General features: G+C 45.6%; 1 protein-coding gene across 1 annotated transcript in view; it reads left to right on the forward strand.

Moving 5' to 3' along the window:
- BCL2L13 (BCL2 like 13) overlaps positions 1-16,819 on the forward strand; it is a 41,506-nt gene extending 24,687 nt beyond the window's left edge. Inside the window, exons 6-7 of the mRNA XM_035346345.1 lie at positions 2,089-2,232; positions 15,746-16,819. Of these exons, the coding sequence (XP_035202236.1) occupies positions 2,089-2,232; positions 15,746-16,561 (960 nt within the window). The 3' untranslated portion in view covers positions 16,562-16,819. The remainder of the gene's footprint in view (positions 1-2,088; positions 2,233-15,745) is intronic.
- Positions 16,820-21,502: the final 4,683 nt, after the last annotated feature.

Raw genomic sequence — 21,502 nt, forward strand, 5'->3', positions numbered from 1 at the left:
AAGACTGGGAAAGAAAGGAGGCATTTAGAGTTCAAAAAGAGCTATAGTATTAACCTGTATCTACCTTGTGTGGGCAGGAAACAGTGGTCTGATTTGCACAGTGTTCTAATGACCTTTTTCAGCATTTACAGAGAAGTGCAATGTAGTTGTCACAAACTAGATGCAGTAAAATTAATAGTTATTTTTGTCTTGTGTTATAATAGTTTTTTTTCTAATGCTAATTCATACCAGTTTTTCCTGAACTTGGCAAAGTACTGCATATAAACATTGCCCAGAGGGCCACTTGCTTGCTCTAGGAGAATAAATTTAGAGTTTAAAAGTTCAACTGCATGTTGTTTAGGCAAACAAAACCATAATTTCAGAAGGAAGTGTCTAGAACTATATGTTATATAAAGGAGGTGAGTTCCCAGATTACTGTGTTTTCCAGAGCAATTCACATTTGGGTTAAGGCTGAACATTCAGTTAAAAAGTTGGAAGGAGAAATAGGAGTAGGAACAGAGGCAGGGAATTCAGTACATGGTAAATTTGGCACATGAGAGAGAGCTTAAACGTAGAGAGGGGTATGTGTTTATCACTTTAGCCATGCCTGTAATGTTATGCTGCTGTGGGGAGTTCATATAGAATAATAGATCATATAGAGTTGGAAGGGATCCACAAGGATCATGAAGTCCGACTCCTGGCCCCCACACAAGACCACCCAAAAACCAGACCCTATGTCTGAGAGCATTATCCAAATGCTTCTTGAGCTCTGGCAGGCTCGGTGCCATGAGCGGTGCCCTGGGGAGCCTGTCCCAGTGCCCGACCACCCTCTGGGTGCAGAACCTTTCCCTAACCCCCAGCCTGACCCTCCCCTGTCCCAGCTCCATGCCGTTCCCTCGGGTCCTGTCGCTGTCCCCAGAGAGCAGAGCTCAGCGCCTGCCCCTCCGCTCCCCTCGTGAGGGAGCTGCAGGCCGCCATGAGGCCTCCCCTCGGCCTGCTCTGCTCTGGGCTGAGCAAACCCAGGGACCTCAGCCGCTCCTCATACATCTTGCCCTCTAGACTCTCACCACCCATGGAGCCCTTCTTTGGGCACTCTCTAATAGTTTGCCTTTCTTACATTGTGGCGCTCCAGACTATAAATTGTACTCAAGGTGAGGCTGCCCCTTCCCTTGACCAACTAGCAATGCTGTGCCTGGTGCACCCCAGGATGCGGTTGGCCCTTTTGGCTGCCATAGCACGCTGCTGACTTGTGTTCAAAGCTGCTGTCAGCCAGGACTCCCAGATCCCTTTCCATGGGGCTGCTCTCCAGCCCCTCATCCCCAAGTCTGTATGGATGCAGTATTACCCTGTCCCAGGTGCAAAATCCAGTGCTTGCTCTTGATAAAATTGCACAGGACTGGTGATTGCCCAGCACTCTAATCTATCAAGATCTCTCTGCAAGGCCTTTCTACCCTCAAGGAATTCAACAGCTCCTCCTAATTTAGTATCATCTGCAAACTTAGTGTGTATTTTAGTCCTGTGTCCAATTCACTTATAAAACATGAAAGAGAACTGATCCTAAAATGGAGCCCTGTGGAACCCCACTAGTGATTGCTCACCGACCTGATGTAACCCTATTTATTATAGCCCATTAAGCCCAAGTTATTTGCTTCTGTCCTGTCTGAAAGCAGAGCATGAACTTCTAAAGAGACTGTCTAGCACAGTGCATCTATTTAAAAAATGTACATGAGTTTGCTGTTGGAATACATTTTTGATGCATATCCCATCAAACTACTCATAATGTTGCATTTTGTTACTTCTGGAGTAGTAACTTCTGGACCCATTGTGCTTCTTTACCTGAATCTCATGTTGGGGAAACATGGGGCTCAAGAAACGACTGCAGTCCTGTTCTGTGAAACTCCCAAGTTACACTGTGGTGTTTTGCTTGTCAGACTTCTTACTGTTTTGTATTGTATTTCTGCCTCTTGTCTTTATAAAAACGAAATGTATAGTCTTTGATATCTCTGAACTTGTAGATTCAGACCTTTTCCATAGACCACATGAGTTCTTCATTTTACCTACACAATAGTATTGATAAGGCTTTCTGTATTTACTCATATTTTTTTAAAGGTCTTGGTACCCCTGGTTCTGCTACAGCAATTCCTTATGGAGCTAACCAGAAGAGGCCAGGAACCACTGAGTGCACTTGTGAACTTTGGGGTGACATATCTAGAAGACTACTCTGCAGACTATATCATTCAACAAGGAGGATGGGTAAGAAGACAAAGTTTAATTTCCATATTTTCTTAAAAGCTTATTTCTAAGTGTAATACTGGTCTTAATAGTAGAAAAGATATTTGTACTTAAAGCAGAAAGCCAAGAGGAATTGCTAGTACTAAGCCTGTCGGAGAAGGGATGCCTCAGATAAAGGGAGGAAAAAAAATCAGGAGGTCAGGACCATATACTTGGTAGAGATGCTGGGCAGTAATGTATTTTACCTCTCTGCCCCAAGGCGTAATTGACTTTTACCCATTCGTTACTGATGTTGGCAATGAAGACCTATGTGATTGGACCCTACCGTTCCCCAGCTGGTCTGTTCCAGTTCTTTGCATGTCTGATGTGTTGGACTGTTGTTGAAATAGAAGATGTCCTCAGAAGTAAATTAATAACTAATTTTCATATGCTTTATTAATATGCTAATAGTTGAGCTTTTGTTTGAATGCTCTTTCCTGTTAATATACACATTATAATTACATGTACATGCAAAGACTCATAGTAAAAGAGATACAGTGCCCAAGAGGGTCATCTTTTTAATCTTGTATTCATGCTACAGTGACTGCTGGAAATGTTATTTTTTTTCTCCTCTTAAATTTCAAATTTTTAGCAGATAAGGAATTGGGGAGCATGTAGTAAAGAAATGTCAGTAGGAACTAATTTATTATTATTTATTATTAAATAGTTAATGCATATTGGATTTTATATAGGAACAAACAAAATTGCTTTGTGCTGCATTTCCTTATGGAAATCTGAAATTCATGATAACCAATATTCCTGAGTCATGGCATGCTGAGCAAGATACATCAAAAAATGTATTAGTTAACTCACAGCTGATGAGCTGGGTCTTGAAGGTAGAGCTATGGTAAAGGATGCTGATCTTTAGATTACTGTGTTTGGGAAGGATACCAGATTTGAATGGAATTAATCTGGGATTAGGGAAATACAAGTTGATTTATAGTAAAAAGAAAAGCTATTCAGTAAAACCTAGTGAATAAAAAGTGCTAGTAGGAAAAATCTCATTCGAAGGACTTCTTGGATTTCAGGACGTTACCTGTAATTTTCTTTAGCAGTAGTTCCAGAATTTCTGTATTTCTGCACCTACCTAAATCCTTTCACTTCCTGGCAATTGTGGATAATGATTTTCAAAACCTCGGGGGGGGGGGGGGGGGGCTTTATTGGACAGAAACATTGAACAGCATGCATCCAAATGACCTTAGGTCACTTGATAAATGCATTTCCATTTCAAAGCCTTTTCATTACAGGGAAGGTCTTTACTTACAACTTTAAGAGGGGTGGCTGTTAGAGCTGTTTTGCCCTTTTTTTTTTTTTTTTTTTTTCCCTTTTTTAAAACCTCAGAGAAGACTGTCGGTTTTCTAGCCCCTATTTGAGGCGTGCTATAAACATACTTAATACAGCGCAAAGCCTCTGAAAACAAGCAGCTTTTCAGCATGGCCTCTGAGGGAGGAGGGTGTGCTTTGTGTTTGTGTGACTGTGCATGTATGTACAGGTCTGGGTAGTCAGTGTTTAATGGGCTACGAACTTGTCTGTATACATCCACTCAGGCGTAAAATCAGACTGACATAAGCGGTACAGCAAACAAGCCAGAGCTATTTTTGAAACAGCAGAAGAGGCGAGGAAAGAGGCAAGGTGACAAAAATCCTTTCCAGCTGAGTTAATGTAGCTGTGCTAACCCTTTGTGAGTTGCTGTGGGGCTCGGGTTGGGGGACCTGCTTTGCTTGTGGTTTTACTGGGAATGGTATTCGGGGGACAGCAATACTGAGAGCAGGGAGTGGAAGTTATTCATATTTTTGAGAAGGATTTGGGAGAGCCACATGGCAGGCTGTTAGCTATCATGCAAGTGTTTTTCATTTTTAAGATAAGCATCTGCCACAGGAGTGCTGTGTGCCAGATCAAGTTATCAGTAATGCTTTGTTAGAGCCACGGGTGATCTATAAACCTAGGAGTCTCCAGTGAATTACACTGCTAGGACAGTAAGAGGTTGGGTTTTTATGTTATTCCAGAGTGGTGTGCAGGTAAGTTTTTCCTGCAGCTGGCATGAGCTCTTTATTTAAAACCGAAAAGGTATCAGAACATCATATCTGGTGTTTTGTGGATCAGCAGCAGAGGAGAGCTTTACAGGAGCCTGCTTTTCAGTGCTAGACCTGAATAAAATCTGTAGCCTTTAAGGCTCTGTCTATTCCCTTGGCACTGTATGATTTGGGATCCTCCTTGGTGTTTGGATTGAAGCCTACCTTTGCCAGAAGGAAAGTAGTCAGTTGGAAGAGCAGAGGCTAGATGAGCCCTTCCTCTATACAAACTGCTGTTCTGTGGAGTCAAAACTGTATGGTGTTGCATGATGCAGTGGGACCATTTGCTGCGTAACGCTGTGCTGCTGCTGTACAGCACATAGAGCTCCAGAGATTCTGCCTCTCTACAAGGTTTCAAACTATTTTGTGGGCTTGGGTGTCTTGTAGGTCCGGGAGAGCATCTGATAGAGGACAATAGACAACAATTATTAGAAGCAAAATTGCTAGCTCAAGGGAATGAAGGTGGAGAAATTGGATAGCGAGGCAACATATTTTAGGAAATCATTACGGCTTGTGAGGAATGGGGAATTTGGGATACCTAAACTAAAGGTAGCACCTCTAAGGTGCAAAGTAACTTTTGGATTGTTTTTATCTCTGTTCTGTCGAGATGTGGGGATGAGATATGAGTTGAACAATGAATCTGCCCCTCCTATTCTTCCTTCAGGCACTAAAATTTAAATTCTGTTAGCTTTTAATGGTAGAGTGGGGACTGGGTTGTAGCGGTTGGTTGGTAGGAGAATCGCTGTTGTATTTGTGCATGTGCAAGTGTATATCATATTTTGATGCTATCAAAATGTGTGTGTTGATCCCCTTCCTCTTAGTCTGTTGTACTGCTTCAGGGTAAAAGTCTTCCAAAGAGAGATGTCTGCCTTCAGTGCATTGCATGCTGTGTTTGGATGCAGCAATCATGGAAATGTCTTTGTATGAAGAGTTGAAATGACTATTCCATCTAGTTTACAATCTCAGGTTTGCAAGTAGCTGCAAGTTGAGTTTGGAAGACTTTAGGAAAGCAAGGTAATCTTGCTTTCTTCTGGATTTCTCTTTCACTAATTGCAGTGACAGATTTTGTTGCAGCTCTTACATTTACTCTGCTTGACTTTAAATTTTAGTATGATTTCTCATGGGAGCAAAAAGCACGTTTCGTGTTTGAAGTGCTTTGAATAGCTACATGTGAGAATAAACACTTCTTCCTTCTGATTCTGTTCTGAACCCAAATGGTCACGCTAGGGTCTTGTTTCTGTATTGTTTTGAAGCATCACAAGCCCATTCCCAGTCTGATTTGGCAATAATTTCATTCTACTTCCCAAAGGCAATGTTAGGGCTCAACAAACTGACGTGCGGTGTACACGCTCTCCCCTCCCCTCTCCTCCTGTCTCCTCCCTTCCCTTCCTCTTACCTCCCCTCCCTTTTCCCTCTGACTGACTTCTCCAGGGCTGAATGTTGCTGCATCAGAAGCAATTCTTGATCTCCTGGAGAAGTGCACAGTAAGGCCAGTCAGTCGGTAAGGATTTTTTCCTCTTCCTTTCCCATCCTTCCTCCTAAGTAATTTATTTCTTCTCAAGCTCTGCATATTCTGATTTCAGTGGTTAGATTTCATCTGTCTGGGGATGTCTGTAAAAGGGAAAAAGTGTAAGATTACTTGGAAGCTAGGTGTTCTTTCGTTTTTTTCTCAGATTCACTTATGTTACAAGCCCATCTGCTTTTCATTGCATTGAAAGGGGTGAAATAAACATATGCAGTTGGTGTTTATCAGGAATCAGTAACCTTTCTTCTCTCAGTAGGAGGCTCTCATCTGTATTTGTGACAGATAGCTGAAACTGACTCTGCCTTCCCAGGGTTCATGTCTTACGATGTTCAGACATGGATTTGAATTTAACTAGTCATTTGCCTGTGTTGAAGAGGATAAAGTAAATTTCCTGGAAGCATGCATAATGTTTACAGTTTCTTATCTCAGCTTCAGAAAGGCTGTTCTTTATCTCCAGTGTTTTGGTTTGGGCTTTTCTGCTCTTTTTGACATTTTCTTTGCTGCTGTTCATTGAATAATGTACATACTAGAGTTTGTTAACAAGCTAGACAAAAAGTATAAAGAGGCACTTGTCATCCTGGGCAAGCAAGGCAGTCAGCGTGTGCAACTGGAGATTAAAATCTGCAGCAGCCCAGGTGTCTGCCTCCAGAATGACAATGCAAAAATAGACAGACTTGCTACACTGGAGGAAAGATAAGTAAGTTTAATATGGTAGCGGCGCAAGAAAGGGGAATCTAATTAAAGAAGTTCTATAAGGGAGTTTTCCTTTCAAAATAATTATACTTTGTATTTGTGTCATGGAAAATGGCAATGAAATACCACTGTTTTGTGTGTGTATATAACTTCTTTAGCACAGTAATAGATTTTTTATTTATTTTTTTGGTACTGTGGCTGAAGGAAAAGGAACTTAAACAGTGAATGACTGAGCAACTAGATCTCCTTTTGTTTTGTCCTTCAACAACTTCAGATCAGTCTTCCTAACGTAATGGTCTCTAAACTAAAGAATTTACTTCAGTTTACACTGCTACAACTAACACCTAATAGGGTGTTGCTTTGGAATTGCCACTCTGCAGGTAGCAGTTATGCTGGCAGACAGGGGAATCAATAGGATCATTTCTGAAGGGTGTTCTAGTCAAACAGGCGTTGAAGGGGATGGGAGTGATGGCTGTAATATCAGTATGATTTATTTTGGTTCAGAGGAACAATTCATTCTTTTCTTTCCATTCTTTTGATAGAAAGTTTAAGTCAGACTAATCCAATTTGTGGATTCTGCTGTTTTTCTTGGCTCCACCTATCTCAAGTTTCATAAAGATGAATGATACAGTGAGTGACTGGGGGATTTTTATTATTTTGGAACTATTTTGGATCTGGGTGTTGTGAGCTATCCTTCTGTAATGATCCATTTCTCTGAAGGACGAGCACGGTAATGCTGTTAAGTCTGAATTCAGAAGGGATCTGAAGAGGCATAGCACAGCTATGATGCAGAGGCAGGATGCAGTCTGTTGCCCGAGTTGTTGGCTCGGGTGGGGATGAAGCTGCACCGACTCTGCAGGCACAGCCTTTTCTGCTCAGCCCTTGGCTTGAACAGCACTTCAGTAGTTCACCGGTGTATGGCTACGCCTCTGTTACAGCAGAGATCATATGGCAAGTGTACTCCCAGCTCTGGGGAAATGTGTTACTGAAGATTTGCTTATTTCCTCAGAGGGGGATCTTTTGAGATTCCTGGATACAGGCCAGTTCATAATTCATTGCCTCCTGTTTTTCAGACACTAGATTTTAAGCGCAAAAGTGTTTAATGGGTTCCTAGTACCTTTTTCATTGCTGTGACAAGGAAAGAAATGACTGAGCCTCATTTGCCTTTGACAGATTATGTTACAAGGTAAAGTTGACTACTCAAGCCTAAGAAACTTCTAGCTGTGAGTGTTTCGAATTTCTTATTGTAAATATTGCTTTTCTAGAACATTCTACTTTCTGTCAGCATTTCCTCCTGTATTTCAAGGTGTTTCCTTGGGGATTTACATGGAACCACAGGAAGGTTTGGGTTGGAAGAGACCTTAAAGACCATCTGGTTCCACCCCCCTGCCATGGGCAGGGACACGTCCTAGCAGACCAGGCTGCCCAAAGCCCCATCCAGCTTGGCTTTGAGCACCTTCAGGGATGGGGCAGCCACAGCTTCTCAGCTGTGGGCAGCCTGTGCTAATGCCTCACCACCCTCTGAGTGAAGAATTTCTTCCTTATACTTAGTCTAACTCTACCCTCTTTTAGTTAAAGCCCCTCCCCCCCCCTTGTCTTACCACTGCACTCCCTGACCAGGAGTCTCTCTGCAGCTTTCCTGCAGGCCCCTTTAGGCACTGGAAGGCCGCTCTAAGGTCTCCCCGGAGCCTTCCCTTCTGCAGGCTGAACAACCCCAGCTCCCTCAGCCTGTCTCCATAGGAGAGATGCTCCAGCCCTCTGAGCAGCCTCGTGGCCTCCTCTGGGCCCACTCCCACAGGTCCGTGTCCTTCTGGTGCTGGGGGCCCCAGAGCTGGATGCAGGGCTCCAGGTGGGGCCTCGCAGAGCAGAGGGGCAGAATCCCCTCCCTCGCCCTGCTGGCCTTGCTGCTTTGATGCAGCCCAGGGTACAGTCGGCTTTCTGGGCTGCAAGCGCACATTGATAGCTCATGGTGAGCTTTTCATCCACCAGCACCCCCAGGTCCTTCTCCTCAGGGCTGCTCTCAGTCTGTTCTATGTGAGTCTGTTCAGTTGCAGGAGAAAAAAGATTCAGGCAGCGTATATTGACTTTCTTTTTTTTTTTTTTTTGCCGGAAGGTGGCACTCCTCTCTGACCGGTGTACAGGAGTTTTGCCTTTTCTAGGCAAAATCAAGATCTGGCCCATTTGGCTGTATAGGTTTTTTGTGTGTGTCTGTGTCATTAGATACTAATTTTGAATGAGTTGCTTATTCAAATCATTCCTTGTGTGAACAATTAGCTGTTACCTGCCTGCTTAAACTTCTATAAGAACTGAACCAGAGACCAGTCAAGCTTTTCAGAACACTTAAATGAAAAACACCCACTTTCTGTTTTGGAAGACTTTTATTATAACTTCATGTGTTTTTAGAGCAAACCTTAACATCTAGAAAAAATTAATCATAGAGTTCATTTAGCATCATATAACAGGTTGTTCTGGGGATGTGTCAGGAGAGAAACAGAGGATGTGTTCAGTTGGAAGCAGGGAGATGCACTTCCTTGTCTACTAGCTTGACTTTTGAGGAGCTCAACTCAGCAAGCTAATTGCAGAGATAATCTGTAAACCCAGATATCAACATCTTTGTTAGAGATGTAACACTACATTTATAGGAAAAAAGTTGTATTTTGAGGCGTTCAGAATTTTAATTTGAATACGTATTTCTACCAGAAGTAGCTTCACATAAATCCAAATTAAATTTTTATTCTATTGAATATTTTTGCTCCATTATATATAGTTAATGTTTTTGTTCTATAGCAAAAATAACTGCTTTAGTTAGTAAGTCAGCTTGTCTGTATGGAATTAATAACAGACCTATTCGAAAACTTTGTAAAATAGTATAGTTGTCACGAGCATCAGTTTCCAAATCTTTTTTTTATTATTTTTGCTTTTCATTGTCTTTAAGTCATAGTTGAAACTTGACAGATGTTGTTAAGTAGCAATCTCTGACTATATGTTAAAGGTTGGTGGTGTTTTGAATTGCCTGCTGAGATTGATTTTCAAGGTTCAGGTTACTGATGCTAGTAGGGCTACAGCTGAATCCAAACTGATAGGTTCTGCCTAGAGAAGGAGTTTTCAGATCATTGCTGTATTGCTGGTTTACAGTTGTCAGGTGTAGCTTGGCCTGTAGCATAATGGCCATGGCCTGTCCTGAGGAATATTCTAGCATGTTTATTGAAGGTGCTTTCTGTCACCTGTAGAAGTCCTGTGGAAAAGTTCTACAACCAGTAGGTTGAAGACAGTGATTGACTTCTGGAGTTCAGTTTTTATATCTGCAGATGCCACCTCAACAGAATTAAGTTGACCTTCTCCTCAAGACTGCCAAATGTGCTGTGGACCATCCTTGTGTTCTGGCTAAGAAGGGAACTATCTGTTTCTGCTTCCTTGTGTCATGATTTGTGCCAACTCTTCCTTCCCTCAAGTGGCAGTGGTTGGAATCAGAAGGGGCAGTGTGGTGCAGTGAGGGACTTATTCTTGTTTCTGTGGGCAAACATGATGTAGTTCTGTAAGAATAATGGGTAAAGAAAAGCACTCCAAGTTTGCAGATATCCCATCCCAATTTTGAAAAATCAGAACTCTGATTTTTCTGGTCTAGAGCAGTAGACAATCTATTTATAATAAATAAAGCAGATAAATAAATACATACATTCTTTAGTTACCATTAATCTAAAGAATATGGCTTATATAAGACCCCAGGGTATTAAAAAACCTTCCAAATGTTCCATCCTGTCCTGAATTAATCTCTGGAAGCTTTGCTTCTGGGTCACATCTGTAGATGAATCAAGAGAGTTGTCCTAAATGTCATTCAGTTTTTATTGCAGCTGCTTTAAAAGAAAAACAAAACAAAATCAAACCTCAACCAAATCAGCAGGAAAGTACAGCTTTGTCCTCTTTTTCTGAATTAACTCTTAATTCAGCTCAAGAAAAGTCATCATTTTAAAATAATGTCTATTACTGTTTGGCTTTTCAATTAAAACTTCATACGCTTTCAATGATAAACATGGCAAAACTATGCACTGACACTTGTTATGTTAGCTTTCCCCCTGGTTTTCAACTTTGGTCAGTCTGTTTCTTTAAGTTTGGAGAGTTCTGTCTCTGAGGCACTGAAGTGGAAGTTAAATTGTATGTGAAGACTTGCTACTGAAAGGCTCACCTGGGCTTTATAAGGGTCTGGTTTATAGGGGAGTCAGTGACTGATTACTCTTTTGAGGTCAGTCCAGTCTGTACAGTGTGAGAAAGCAACAATAATGCTTGATCCTCTTGGGCCCTCCATTCTGCTGAAGGTAGGATGGGTGTGTAGGGTTTGCACATGCATTAATTTGAAATGCTGAAAATTGCCCATATTCCCCATATTCTGTCCCTTCATTCCCTTATCCTCTTGAAAACAGTTTATCATGTTGGCCTCAACACAGGCCAAGATCTTACCTGCATTTTGTGAGAAGTACTTCTCCAGTGATAGTGCTCCAGCAAACGGCATCACACTTGGAAACTGCCCTGATGTGTGGGAATAATTAGAATAACTAATACCTGATCCTTAAGTATCAGTGTTGACTGCCCTGTTTGTTAACCTGATGAGGATCTGGCATCATATCATACTAAGCTAAGATACTTTGCTGGGTCTGGGAAGCTACTAGTCCACATAGTAGCTGTGGTGGTGCTTTGTCTGTATCATTTGTTCATTTTATCTTTATCAACCCATCTGTGGGTTCCAAAGAACATCTTTGATCTTGTTTTCTTTTCTTTCTCATCGAAGAACAACTTTGATTTTCCTTGGGAGAGGAAGGGGAGTTGAGTGGTGGATCAAGAACAGAGCAGAGGCCAGGGGTTGGTGGTTTTACGCAGGTAGGCAGCTGAGCTCCACCACAGCTGCTCTCTCACTCCCCTTCCTCAAAGGGGAAGGGGAGAAAATACGTTAAAAGGGATCAAAGGTTGAGATAAGGGCAGGGAGAGCACTCAACAATTGTCACAGGCAAAACAGACTCAGCATGGGGAGATTAGTAAAATTTACTGCCTATTACTAACAATCTAGAGAAGTGAGAAACAAAGGAAATAAACTAATAACACCTTTCCCCCATCCACTTTCTTCTGCCTCCTCCCCCTGAGCAGTGCAGGGGAGCAGGGAAATGGGGGTTGCAGTCAGTCTATGGCACTTTGTCTCTGCCGCTCCTTCACGGTCACTCTGCCCCCCGTAATGCTCCATGCGGGGTCCCTCCCACGGGATGCCGTCCTTCCCGAACTGATCCTGCAGGGGCTGCACACAGGCAGCAGCTCTTCAAGAACTGCTCCCACACGGCTCCGTACCACAGGGTCCATCCCCCAGGAGCAAACTGCTCCAGCACGGGTCCCCCACGGGCAGCAGCTCCCCCCAGACCCCTGCTCCTGCGTGGGCTCCTCTCCACGGGCTGCAGCTCTGCCCCAGGGCCTGCTCCTGCGGGGGCTCTCCATGGGCCGCAGCCTCCTCCAGGCCACATCCACCTGCTCCACCGGGGGCTCCTCCACGGGCTGCAGCGTGGAGATCTGCTCCGTGTGGGACCCGTGGGCTGCAGGGGGACAGCCTTGCTCCACCAGGGGCCTCTCCACAGGCCGCAGGGGAACTGCTGCTGCCTGCCTGGAGCACCTCCTGCCCTCCTGCTGCACCGACCTGGGGGGCTGGTTCACTCCTTCCTCTCCCAGCTGCTGTTGTGCAGCAGGCCTTTTCCCCTTTCTTAAATCTGCTCTCCCAGAGATACAAACAACATCACTTACTGGCTCGGCTCTGGCCAGCAGTGGGTCCCTTTGGATCTGGCTGAAACTGTCCCTTATCTGCCCTGGGGCAGCTGCTGGGCTCTGCTCACAGAGGCCACCCCTACAGCCCCCCACTACCAAAACCTTGCCACGTAAACCCACTCCAAGGGGTTAGAGGAACACATACTGAGGAACACTAGGATGGCTTAAATTTCACCTCAGTCTCTGTAGTGCCTGTGGACTACAGGCAGCTCCCTCCTCTCTGCTGCGGGCTGCTGAGTCACTGCTCAAAGGCACTTGACTTTCCACCATCATCCAGACAGAGACTTCAGGGGAACTTGGTCCTCTGAATACGGGCCTAGTTAGTGCTTTTTTTAGTTTGCTGTTGAAAAGAAGTTTGTTACAACCACTAAGCTCACAACTCTGTAGGGGAGTGTGGTTTCAGAGTATTTCTCTGTGCTTCATATTTGACCAGTCATAATAGCATCTGTGCCCTTCCAGCTGTATGTTAAGAGAAGAGCTGTTACCAGTTGTGTGGGGTTTCTTCCCCATTCTTTTTGCTAGCATCAGATTACAAATGCAGTCTCTTATGTTGTGATGTGCTGTGGGCAGGCCAGGAAAGAATCACTGACTGATTTGTTGAAGGGTAGCGCTGAGTGGAGAAGAGGGGAATATCAGAGGTTTACGAGACTGCAGGTTTTACTCTTAGTTATTTTGTTGTTTAATTGTGATGGTTCTGAGTCTGCATCACCTGTGGAAATAAAAATAAATAAATTGCTATTATCACAGGCGTTTGTTAGTAGCTTGCATTACAGTGAGAATATTTCTTTATTAATCAACATCCAGAAAAAATCTGGATGATCAGAAGAGCAAACGTACGATCTCAGAGTGTGTCCAGGCAGCGGGCTGCCTTCCCCCGCTCACTGCAAGGTGGCATGCAAGAAGCTAACTACAGTGCCGCCGCTCCTGAGCACATGCTGGATCTCAGGATCGGATGGTGCTGTGCAGGGCACGCTGCAGGGCAGCTCTCGCCTACAGTGTTCGGTCTCTGCAGATCTAGTAGCCTCTGCATTTACTTCTTGGGTCTTCTCTTTCGTTGTCCTTACTGTATGATGCTGGTTGCTTCTTCCTAGGTCACAGAGCTCCATTTTGTTTAATGGTGTGTGGTGCATTTGAAAAAAGTATTTTTTGTAGTGAAGCATGACTTCTAAGAGTAGTGAAGTGACCAGTATCCATATCCAAGCAATTTAAGAGATTTTATGAAGAAAAGTTCCTTTCAAAGTGTTATGCAAGATTCTTCTTCTAGTGCATAAATACCTTGCAAAGCTCAATGGGCTGAGAAGATTCAGATCCTGCCCCTGACAAAATACGTTATGAAGTCTTTATGTTCCCAGTGTAGGCTGTAGTGCAGGATAGCACTTGTACTGAAGTGTCCAGGAATCAGTCCATCTAGTTTTGCGAAGTGTCAGTGTGTTTGGGGGGAATGAATAGAAAAACCTCGCTCCCATAGTTAACGCAAGTTCGTTGATACAGCAATAACCTACACTGAAAGAGCCAAGTGGTACTGCCCATAAGCTCCACAGATCTCTCAAGTCCCAGTTCAGTGCTTTTGCCAGGGTCTATTCCTGCTTCGTGTGCTCTTCAGTTAGTGCAAGTGATGAACTTTCTCACCTGTGCTTGTACGCTTGGTTTTGTTTTGTTTGTGTGGAGATCCTTCCCCCTTCTAGGGAGGCAAAGAAGTGCAGTGTGTGTGGCAGCCCTGGGAACGTGCGCTGCTGTCTGTGCAGAGCCTGGGCCCCTCACACTTCCCTGTGAGAAGAGCACTTCGCTTCTGGCCTAGTCGTTATCGGCCCTGCTGATATGCCTACCGAAAGTCAGAAACCACTCACTTGTAGGCACTGGATTCCTAGCGTATTAGGAACAAAGTGATAACTGGGAGTTACCAAAGCCAAAATGCATTTTCCTTCTACTCTGGAAGCCAGGCACAGGGATAGATACAGCATTTTTTGGCATTGGTGCAAGCAAGAGCAGTTGCTGGCCTTCTTCTACCCTCACTCACACTAGCACGCTGGGATATCTCAGCAGACCTAACTGGAAGGCGATCAGGGTTAAAAACAACTCACCAAAATAAATAGTATGTTTAATTTGGATCAGTTCCTCATACAGATCACCACTTGGATCCACAAAAGAGTTGTGGAAGAACCAGTGAGGTATCTTGGAACAGGAAGACCAGTGGCAGGAGACTGGACTAGAACCAAAACCCAAATCCATAGGCACCAGGAAGGGTTTAAAAAAGAGGGGGACAACTGCACAGGAGAACTATTAATTGCAGAAGGGAGCAGGGAAAAAGAATTTTTTTTTTTTTTTTCCCAGTGCTTCACATTATGATGGGACTACAGGAAAGCTTGGTAATTGAAAAAGGAATTTGCACTGAAAAGGCTCCCAGTACTGCAGCGATTGGTAAAATGTTCAAATCATTTTTGTTAGGAACAAGGGAGTAATCTAACCTTTGCTTGTAGTTTCACAGACATTTACTATATGGCATATCAACTTTGGGGTTCCTCCTGGCCTCTAGTTGTTGTTTTTTTATGTTCTTGGTATCATGCACGTCTTAGGTTCTTCTGCACATAATTCTTTTTCCACTTAAAATTTCCCCCCCTGGGGCAAATCCCTTCTGTGCTACCAACTCAGGAGTCCATACATGACTAGGTTCAACAATGCCGTTCCTTCTACAGGGAGGGAATCAGTCAGTGTCTTACACTTGCATTTTCTCTAACTGGAGCCCAGTTTTTCGGGTGTCTACAGATTTCGCCTAGCTGAATAAAATCCAAGAAACCCTGTCTGCATGTTAGGATGTCTGTGCTCATTGGTCTGGTTTAACTTAAGTTGTGTGGCCAGAGCTGTAATGTCAGACTTGAAAGTGACATTTTAAGAACAGCAAAATTAGTTCTTAGTAAATTACTAGAATTAGTGTAGGTTGCAGCTTGCTGGTACAAATTAGGGATGCAGGCTTCAGGTAGCAAAGGAAATGCAATAAAAATTATGTACAGGCTCCTGTCAGACGGCGAAGCAATACAGAGCATGTGCACAAAACGGAGAGGGAAGTGGTGTTCTGCTGTGCTCACGTGCCTGTTGGACTTTAGCTTCTTCTTCTCTGAGTAATAATGCCCAAATGGTGTGTTCAGGTGACGTACTCAGTGATGAGGTGACTGCAGGGTGAGGAGGAGCTCACAGCAAAGCTCTTCAAAGTGGTTCCATTCTCTGCAAGTCCCAGTTGCACCGGGTGGGTTTTGTAATCTCTTCCGTAGCGTAGGTGAGACAAATCCTGCTCCTGCAGAGGCTCTCTCAGTTTTCTGCCAGCCTTACTAGAGTCCCAGGTGTCCTCCTCCCCGTGCAGGGCACGTGGTGCTGAAGCCATTGCTCATGTGTTGTTCCGCCTTTTCATTCGTAGGGGACGGTCTTCAGTTTGGAATCTGAGGAGGAGGAGTACCCCGGCCTCATCGCAGAGGACAGCAATGACATCTACATCCTGACCAGCGACAACTCGGGACAGGTGAGCCCCCCGGAGTCCCCCACGGTGACCACGTCGTGGCAGTCGGAGAGCCTGCCCGTCTCCCTGTCAGCGAGCCAGAGCTGGCACACGGAGAGCCTGCCCGTCTCCCTGGGACCCGAGTCCTGGCAGCAAGTGGCCATGGATCCTGAGGAAGTCAAAAGCCTGGACAGCAACGGAGGGGGCGAAGAGAGGAGCGAGAACAACTCTTCCAACTCAGATATTGTTCACGTGGAGAAGGAAGAGATTCCGGAGGGGATTGAGGAAGCGGTGGTGTCGGCAGCTGCTGCGGAGACTATGCAGGCAGCATTTCCAGAACCCCCTGCTTCTTTACAGGAAGTAAAACCACCTCAAGCTGAAGTTGTGGCTGTTGAAAAAGCACATCCCCCCACGCTTCCGCGTACAAAACAGGAGGAAAAGGGAAAAGTGGCTGAAGAGCTTGTTGAACCCGAAATCCCCATATTAAGTAAACCTGTCCCAAAGTTAGCCCCGTCAGAAGAAAAGGCTGCACCAGAACCTGAGAAAATACTGCTTCCAGGGGAAAAAAAAGTGGGGAAAGAGGGCCGCTTGGAAGAAATAGAAGAGAAATCTTCCGCTGCAGAGGAGAAGCCTATCTTATTGCCGGAAGGGAAATCTATACTGCTGTACGGTGGGGCTGCTGCAGTAGCAATACTAGCTGTGGCGGTCGGAGTAGCGCTGGCGCTTAGAAAAAAGTAACAGAGCTCTCTGGAGGAGGAGGAGGAGGAGGGATAGAGAAGAGAGCACGATCCAGTTTGTGTAGTTGTGTTACCTAAAGGTTGAGCTGCCTGCTGTTTAGTTGGACATCTGAGTAACGTAATGGTGACGGGGTGAGGTCATTCAATAAGCCTCCAGCTATGGACAATCATGTTTTTAGTAGAATTGGGGCGGGGACTGGTTTTTCGTGATTAAAGTACAGGGGTATTTTTAAAATTATAATAAATTCTGCAAATTTAAGAACTTAAGTGCAGGTGCTGAAGAAAGGGGTGCTCGTACTCTAGGAACTGGAACGGAGAACCCCCAGGGGAAGGGGAGGGCCAGCTGCTGCCAACCCCTGGAGTTTTTGGCTTCTCAGACTGACCGCTACTGCAGCTGTGCTGTCTTGTCACTTCCCTTCGCGCCCCGAGCCCTCCCTAACAAAACGTTAGCCAACCCGAGTCCTGTAGCGAGAGGCTGGTCTCCCTTTTGTCTCGGCTTCCTCTCAGGTACTGCACTGCTCCTCCTAACCCCCTAAACCCCAGTGGGAGAGTGCTTATTCTTACCTCTTTGCTCACACCTGGATTGGCCCCTAACAGTTCTTGAAGCCCCCGTCCCATAAAGATGCTGTCTCTGTCGCTGTGTTCTCTCCGAGCACCCTGCTGTCCCTGGGGGAGAGGTGCAGCACGGCGCGTCTGGCTGCTGAGGAGGGCGGGAGGGACGCTGCGCTGCGCTTCGCTGGTTTGAGAATCCGTTTGCTAAGCTCCTGCCCGCTCACCTTACTGCCACCCCCGAGTTACCAGGTGCAAATTGATGCTGGACGCTGTGCCATTCTGATGAGTGCTTTGACACCGGAGTGTATCCAGCACAGATATGGCAAAACTTTGTGAAAGGGGTGCTGGTGCCCCCTGTGAATTTCAGAGGTTAAACACTGTTTTGCCCTGTATCCTGCTGCAGTCTGCATGGTCGTTCACAGGTTAAGCACAGTGTGTTTGGTCCTAACTCGGTCCCGGCTGTGACAGAGTCCCAGGTACGCAGAGCACTGGGTTCTACTAGTGGGAACTACGCAGAACAGCATTAAGCATCTCCTCTGCTTGTCCGTTCCTGAGCTGACCCGCAGTGTTGTTCAGCGCAATTTCTTTTGCGATTCTGAACCTGTCATTGGCTAAATTTGCAGGTTCACAAACGGTGAGGAAGTTGCTTTGGAAAAATACACCCCCCCCTTCCTGCAGTCACAACATCTCCAATGTGTGTAAAGAGAAAGCTGGAACGTGTTACCATGCACAAGCCACATCAGATCCAGCTGCAAGTGGTCCTCTTCAGCGCACGTCTGTGTCTGTCCTTGTCTGCACTGCAGCGCTCGGGGCCGGAGCTTAGATTGCCAGGCAGAGTTACTGGTGCATCTCTGAGGGTTTGTGCTGGCACTGTGGCTTAGAACAGATGGAGGTAGGTGAAAGGGGACTTGGGATAATACAGAAATTGCAATGTGAGCTTCCTGTGTAAGCTTACTCCTCATAAAGCACAAACAGAAGGTATTTTATTTCTAAACGTTATCTAGAGTATTTCTTATAATGAGCCTGTTTCTTAAGTAATCGGATAATCTAGAGAGTTTAGCATATTCTCTATTTTAGCATATCCTTGCCACATTTCCCTATCCCACCCATATCCCAGTATGCTGGTAAGTCAGTAAGAACCTGGCAGAGCCCAGGGATTTTTTAAGATTTTTTGAGAGTGGATTTTGTAAAAAATTTGGGTTTTGAACTGTGTGAGGTTGAATGCAGAGAGGAAGGACTGTTACATATGTACTGCTGTTCGCTCGGGTGTTCTGGACTGCACTGTTGATCACAGATGGCTTTTGCTTGTGTGTAAGAGGTGGCAGGTTATCCTTAAAAGAAAACAAAAAAATCAACGTAAAAACTAAACATACACTAGGTTGCAAAATAGAATTGACTTTTTTATTTTGCATCTTTCCATGTGCCCTCTCCCACTGCTATGCTGTGCCGGCCTTCTTCCATCGAAGTTCTCCCTCCTGGTACTTCATGGGGGCTTTCCTCTCTGGGGAGAGGCGTCTTTATGCTCCGTTTGTCACAGACATGCAAGTCTTTACAGCTTAGCTTCATTTCACATATCACAACAGTGTTTATTGACAAGTGGCGTGAGCTGTGAGGGTAGGAGGCTGGTGCCAGGTGGCAAGGGCTGCCCTATTGCCCGGTGAGGCAGGAGAGGTCTCCCCTCCCGCTGCTCTGTGCTGGCTTTGTGTCCTTGCCAGGCATGTTGCTGCTGGGAGTGGGGCTGTCCTGAACCCCTCTCCTTACTGAAGGTGAGGCACCTGTTTGGGAAATGCCCCATCTGCAGCTGCTCAGTGGGTTACGCAGAAGGACCTGAATCCACTCTAAAGCAGGGATGGGTTTTTTGGATATGATGTGTGCAAATTGGGGGGGGCGGGGGGGGGCAAGTTGTTCCTTTGGCTCTTCTCTGTAAGAGGTTATTTTACTGGTGGCGTAGGAGATGAGTACAGGACCGATGACAATAAATCTACTAGGGAAAAGTCCCTAGCTTACAGACATAGGGAGCCCAGTGGGGCCTTAAATAAGCATCTTTTTCTGTACACAGCAGTTTGAAGAAGGTAGCAGCAGTAGTAAGGAAAACAAGTGTTGTTGTTGTTGTTAAGCATTTTCATGGTGGTGGGAAAGCCTTGAGTACCTGGTGTTTTGCAGCACTTAATGGAGCATCAGCTGCACCACTTTGTAATTTCATTGAGTGGCCCCTTCTTGTTGTACTTCCCATCTTTAGGGTCTTACAGATTTGACAATTCAAGAAGAGTTTGTATCTGTTTCTCCCCCATCCCTCTGTGTGTTTAGAAATAAAGTCTTATCGTGTATTTCTCTTTCCTCTAGGAACACTCCACTAGCTAGAAAGGTTGGTTCTGGACTTGGATTCTACTGCAGTTAGAGTGCTGTGGTCAGAGCTGGAACAGGCCCTTTGGAAGTCACCAGCGGGGCTGTGTAGGCTCAGACAGCAGCGTTTTTACTGACTTGAGTGCCAGGCTTCATGCTCTGATGTAGGCATGAATAAGAAAACCGAAGGGCTTTTTCCTATCTTCAAGTATAGTAAAGTAATCCTAAATGGCACAATCTATTTACCCTGAACTTCATGATGCAACCTCTCTTGCAGCTGGCAAAGGAAAGGCAGTAGCTACTTAGGAAAGGCGTATAGAATTACTCTCATTTGTGTTACTTATCCCCTTCCCAAAAGTGCCTCGAAATGTCCTTGAGTGGCCTGTACCTTAACAAAGTATCTACCTTAGACCCGTTTTTTCTTCACCTTATCCCTGTCTGCAGCACATTGAGCTGAGATAAAGCAAAGGGCTGGATCTACAAAATGTGTGAATGCTGCCCTCTGGAATGCCCCTGTACACAGCTGAGGCCTGGCTTGGGAGCCTGGCCTGAGTTAGGGCCGTAAGGAGCACAGCGGGCAGCCGGGTGCTGTGTGAGAGCAAGGCAGGCTGCCGCGCCCCTTGAGTAGGGCAGGAGGGGCTCTCAGGGGATACCTTGGCTGCCTAAATAGTGACAAAAACTGCTGCTTAAATACTAGAGCCGGCCTAATGATGGATCTCGCTAGAGCCAGGAGAGCAGCACAGGCTTGCAGACTGTTCAGCTTTGACCTGTTAAGCACCTGCCTGCTCCAGGTACTTACCTGCCTGAGCAGCAGCTGATGAAGCAGAAGCACGGTCTGTTGGGTCATTCTGGGTTTTGGATGCTTGTTTAACTGGGATGGATGGTGCTGTGCCTGCTGGTGTGGTGCTCGCAGTTGGCTGCTTCTTGTCCAGCTTGCCTGATCAGTGTCTCGGCTGGGGGCTGTGCTCTGGGGGCTGCAGCTCAAGGGCAGGCTGGCAGCTGTAGTGCTGAGCGCTTTTGCACAGGGCGTGTTCTGCTGCAGGAAGCCCGTTTCCTTTTCATGTAGCTCTGATCGCAGCTAGCCTAACCATTTGGACTGTATTGTTAAACTCACCAAGGCTTTCTGATGGGCACAAACGGAGGAAAAAAAGTACTAAAGTTAGTTAAGTTGAAAAGCTTAGTCTTTTTTCATTGTAATGATTGTAGTAGACAAAAATAAGCTGAGGTCATAAAGCCTTCCCTACATTTAGCCACTGTGGGGCGGCAGCAGTAGCGCAAAGCCCTCGTAAGGCAGATGTTGCTCTCCTGGCTAAAGTGGAAGCACTTCCGGCAGCATAGGCTTTCATTCACTGAACCAGCACGAGCTCACGCTACTAAATTTGTATCTGAGACTGTAATTACTAGAGTCTTTTGCTGTGAAATGTTTGGGGGGGAGGGAGAGAAGTACATACATGGGTATGTACAGCCCAGTTCTTCAGCAGGACGCCTCATTCCAGGCACGACCCACAGTGAAAGTCGACTCACCTGTCTGCATTTTGTACTCCAGCAGGGTGCACAAGAGAACGTGTTTCCAGTGAAACATGGAGAGGGGAGGCACTTTATGTCCTGTGCCTGCTGTTGGTGGAAGTTGTGCAGGACTGCCACGTGGCTCGGTCTGCATAATTTCAGACCTAGGGAGGTTACAGGAACAGCAGCGCTTTGTGTGCATCCGTGCTGCGCTTTGAAGTGTGAGCTATGTATTGCCATGCAAAAAAGAAAAGGGGGGGTGGGCAGGGGTAGCATTTAATCCACCAGTATTCACACTAGTACCACCTGCTCACGGGCCCCTACAGAGCAGGGAGCCCAGGGCTGGCTTTATGCCACGGCTCCTGGGCTGGGCTGCTGCTGTGAACGCTCTCGCCTCGTGTACTCGGCTGGGGAGTGAAACCTGCACCAGCTCAGAAGGGGTGGGCTGTAGTGTCACCCATACATCCAGGGAACCAGAATGCACCGCTCAGCTTCACCGCTCCACTCAGATGACTTGATGGCTTTTTTCCTCTATTCAGAG

This window comes from Oxyura jamaicensis, chromosome 1 (assembly GCF_011077185.1).
Source record: "Oxyura jamaicensis isolate SHBP4307 breed ruddy duck chromosome 1, BPBGC_Ojam_1.0, whole genome shotgun sequence".
NCBI classification, from domain to species: Eukaryota; Metazoa; Chordata; class Aves; order Anseriformes; family Anatidae; genus Oxyura; species Oxyura jamaicensis.